The 3,224-nt window shown below is 42.1% G+C and overlaps 1 protein-coding gene across 1 annotated transcript; it reads right to left on the bottom strand.

Moving 5' to 3' along the window:
* Positions 1 to 1,738: 1,738 nt before the first annotated feature.
* LOC109953838 (kelch-like protein 10) lies at positions 1,739 to 2,709 on the bottom strand. The gene is made up of 2 exons (XM_020589291.1): positions 2,539 to 2,709; positions 1,739 to 2,202 (listed from the first exon to the last, which is right to left on the bottom strand). The coding sequence occupies exons 1-2, from the start codon at positions 2,593 to 2,595 to the stop codon at positions 1,849 to 1,851; spliced, it is 411 nt and encodes a 136-aa protein (XP_020444947.1). The 5' UTR covers positions 2,596 to 2,709; the 3' UTR covers positions 1,739 to 1,848.
* Between the last annotated feature and the right edge of the window lie 515 nt (positions 2,710 to 3,224).

Genomic DNA, 3,224 nt, shown 5'->3' with positions numbered 1-3,224 from the left:
AGCTGCCTGCTGTGGCTGAAAACACCATGACAACAGTGAACCCATCTATTCATCCATTAGCTATACACACTTATCCTTGAGGGTCTCAGAGGAGCTGCAGCCAATCCCAGCTGCCATTGGGCCAGAGGCCGGTTGAGCCGAAATGTCCTGATAAAGCTCTCTAAAGTAGAGGGGAGCCGTAGATTCAGGCGATACGTCTGTGTAGTTTCTTCACTACAAGTAATTCCTTTTTATATTGTCATATAGTTTTGACATTGCCATTTGATACATTATTATAAAAATATAGATTATAGTTGTGGATTTTATGACATCCATTCTTTTATTGTCTAGTTTGATGGACTTATTGTGATTAAAAGAAAGATTAGATTGGGAAAGCTTCTGAAGCAGCAAATAGGTGTGTGACAAATAAAAATGTCAAACTCTCAAGGATAACTAACCATTAAATATATTTATACTGGACCTTGTGATCAGATGTAATTTTTTCCCCCAAATTGCAGAGACGTACAGTTCAGCCATCACTCTTGTTGCTGGGGTCATTTAAGTGTTGTAATGCATCTCATTATATATCTCTGATGAAAATGTGCACATTAATTTCTCACCTTTGCAGCCCAGTTCTGCCACATTCAGCTCACTTGCATGTACGTTTTGTCCTGTGGTGACCACCAAGCCTCACTCCTTTTTGAGCCAGTGCAATACCATTACCAGCACTGGCTGCCAGGGGCAACGGGGATGCCTCCGGGGGATTGGCACGTAGCCGTGTGTGTGCGTGGGTGGGTGGTAAGGCAATCTGTTGCTTGTTTACACTTTATATATATCACTCTCTAGGTGTTGTAAATTTCTATCGGTGTCTGTCCATGACCATATCCGTTCTGGTTGGATTACTGTGCTCTACATCTCTCTATCTCTTTTATTCCTGCTGTGTGTATATTCAGTGATTCCCAACTTATCTGACCTGAACATTTTTTCTTTTTATTAAATTCCTCCCCACTTTTTATCATTGTAACTTTACTTTGAGCTTCATTGTGCAGACTAGTATATGTACGTGGGGGCATTTTCTCTGTGTTCACTATGAATCAGCTTAAGTACAACACTTGAGTAAATTACAACTCTATTACTAAATTACTACTACTAAACTAATTAGTGCTTAGTTTCTTTCCACCACTGTTTAGAATTTTTTCTTATTAAAAGTATGATTATTAACTATGGACAATCATGCAACTGGGCACAGGGGGTTTCTGGGACATTTTATGCTATAAACGTGTTATTGTTACAGTGGTACACTGTGAATTGAAACCTGTGTCTGCAAACTGGGGACAGCACCCTGCTCATAAAACACAAAACTTACTCACATAGACTCAAATCATATAGAAGTCACTAGAATGACAGAAGTTTCATGTTCAAAGAAATGTATTTCATTATTCTATTGCAAAGACTGTGCAAGACTGTGCTGAGCTCTCTCCAATATTAGGAGGAGGCCTCTAACTCATCCTCCAAAGTTAGAGGTGGCAGGGTGTCACGAGGGATAATGTAACTGGTCAAGTTGGAGAGTCCAGACACCACACAGCAGCTCAGAGCTCAGGGCGCTGCGGTTGATCGCCATGTCACAGGTCTTAGACCACTCGTCCCGTGCAGCATCGTAGAACTCGACTTCATTGGTGGTGGTGTTGCCGTCAGAGCCCCCGACAACGAAACTGGGGACAGCACCCTGCTCATAAAACACAAAACTTACTCACATAGACTCAAATCATATAGAAGTCACTAGAATGACAGAAGTTTCATGTTCAAAGAAATGTATTTCATTATTCTATTGCAAAGACTGTGCAAGACTGTGCTGAGCTCTCTCCAATATTAGGAGGAGGCCTCTAACTCATCCTCCAAAGTTAGAGGTGGCAGGGTGTCACGAGGGATAATGTAACTGGTCAAGTTGGAGAGTCCAGACACCACACAGCAGCTCAGGGCGTTGCGGTCGATCGCCATGTCACAGGCCTCAGACCACTCGTCCCGTGCAGCATCGTAGAACTCGACATAATTGGTGGGGATGTTGCCGTCATAGCCCCCGACAACAAACAGTCGGTCCTCAATCACTTCAAGGCCAAAATTGCTGCGGGGGGTCAACATAGAGGACACTGTGTGCCAGGTATTGGTCTGGGGGTTGTAGGCCTCAGCGCTCTGCAGACAGGTGTTGCCATCAAAGCCACCAACCTGTTAGAGAAATAGAATAATTGGTTACATGTTTAAATGGAGGCAGAACCAGTTTCTCTTTAGAAAGGCTGGATTCATGAACAAATGTTGGATCAGAAGTTCTATATTTTAAAAAAAAGTTTTGTTTTTGGTCTTTCCTCCATATTAGTCACAGAATGACTAATTTTGGGTCTTTGATAGCTAATGATAAGTTCTGTTTTTAGCCACGATACAGTTGGTTGGTTGGCACATTTGTGGCAGTGCTTAGAACATAAATCTAATTATTAATACTTTCCACAACTCGCACAGTTTGCATGATATGTATGTGGGTGTCAGCATTTCATGTGCAGTACTTACAGCAAAAACACGGTCTGAATATGCAATGACTCCAACTCCACTACGACTGACACTCATGGGGGCGATCTCCGTCCACTGGTCAGTCTCTGGGTTGTAGCATTCAGCTGTTTGCAGGCGGTCAATGCCATCGCAACCACCACATATGTAAACCTGGAAAGAAAAGGAGGCAGTAAGTAAGCTAGCACTTTTTTGGTTTTGGTCAACTGTCATGAAAATAATACAAAAATGATACAGAAATATTTATGTTTACACTTCTGCTAATAGCATCTTCACACAAATGGCCTATTAAAGCTACCACACACATTTCTAAACACTTTCATGCACACAATATGAAACAGGTTGCTAAAGTCCTTTAGTCTGACAGAGCCCAATTATTCCATTAGTCAATGTTATGGCAGCCCCCCTCACCCTCCTGGTGAGGGGGGACTGAGGTTGGACTCAAGTTTGCAGACCCAGGTGCTAGGGGGAAAAACATAACGGTTGCTGGTAAAAAGAACACAAATTTGACTTTTATATATTAGTTCTTTGTTTGTTTGTTGGTTTGTTTTACCATAAGCATTGAAGTCCTGCAACTTAGTACTACTCTTTTACTCTGAATTAGTCACAGATGCTTTTTCACTTCACTAACCTTGTTGTGGAGTGTGGTGCAGCTGGCGTCACTCCTCGGTTCATTCATGGGTGCAATA

This window comes from Monopterus albus, unplaced genomic scaffold (genome assembly GCF_001952655.1).
Source record: "Monopterus albus unplaced genomic scaffold, M_albus_1.0 scaffold1548.1, whole genome shotgun sequence".
In the NCBI taxonomy this organism is placed as follows: domain Eukaryota; kingdom Metazoa; phylum Chordata; class Actinopteri; order Synbranchiformes; family Synbranchidae; genus Monopterus; species Monopterus albus.
This window is presented reverse-complemented; position numbering and strand designations above follow the sequence as displayed.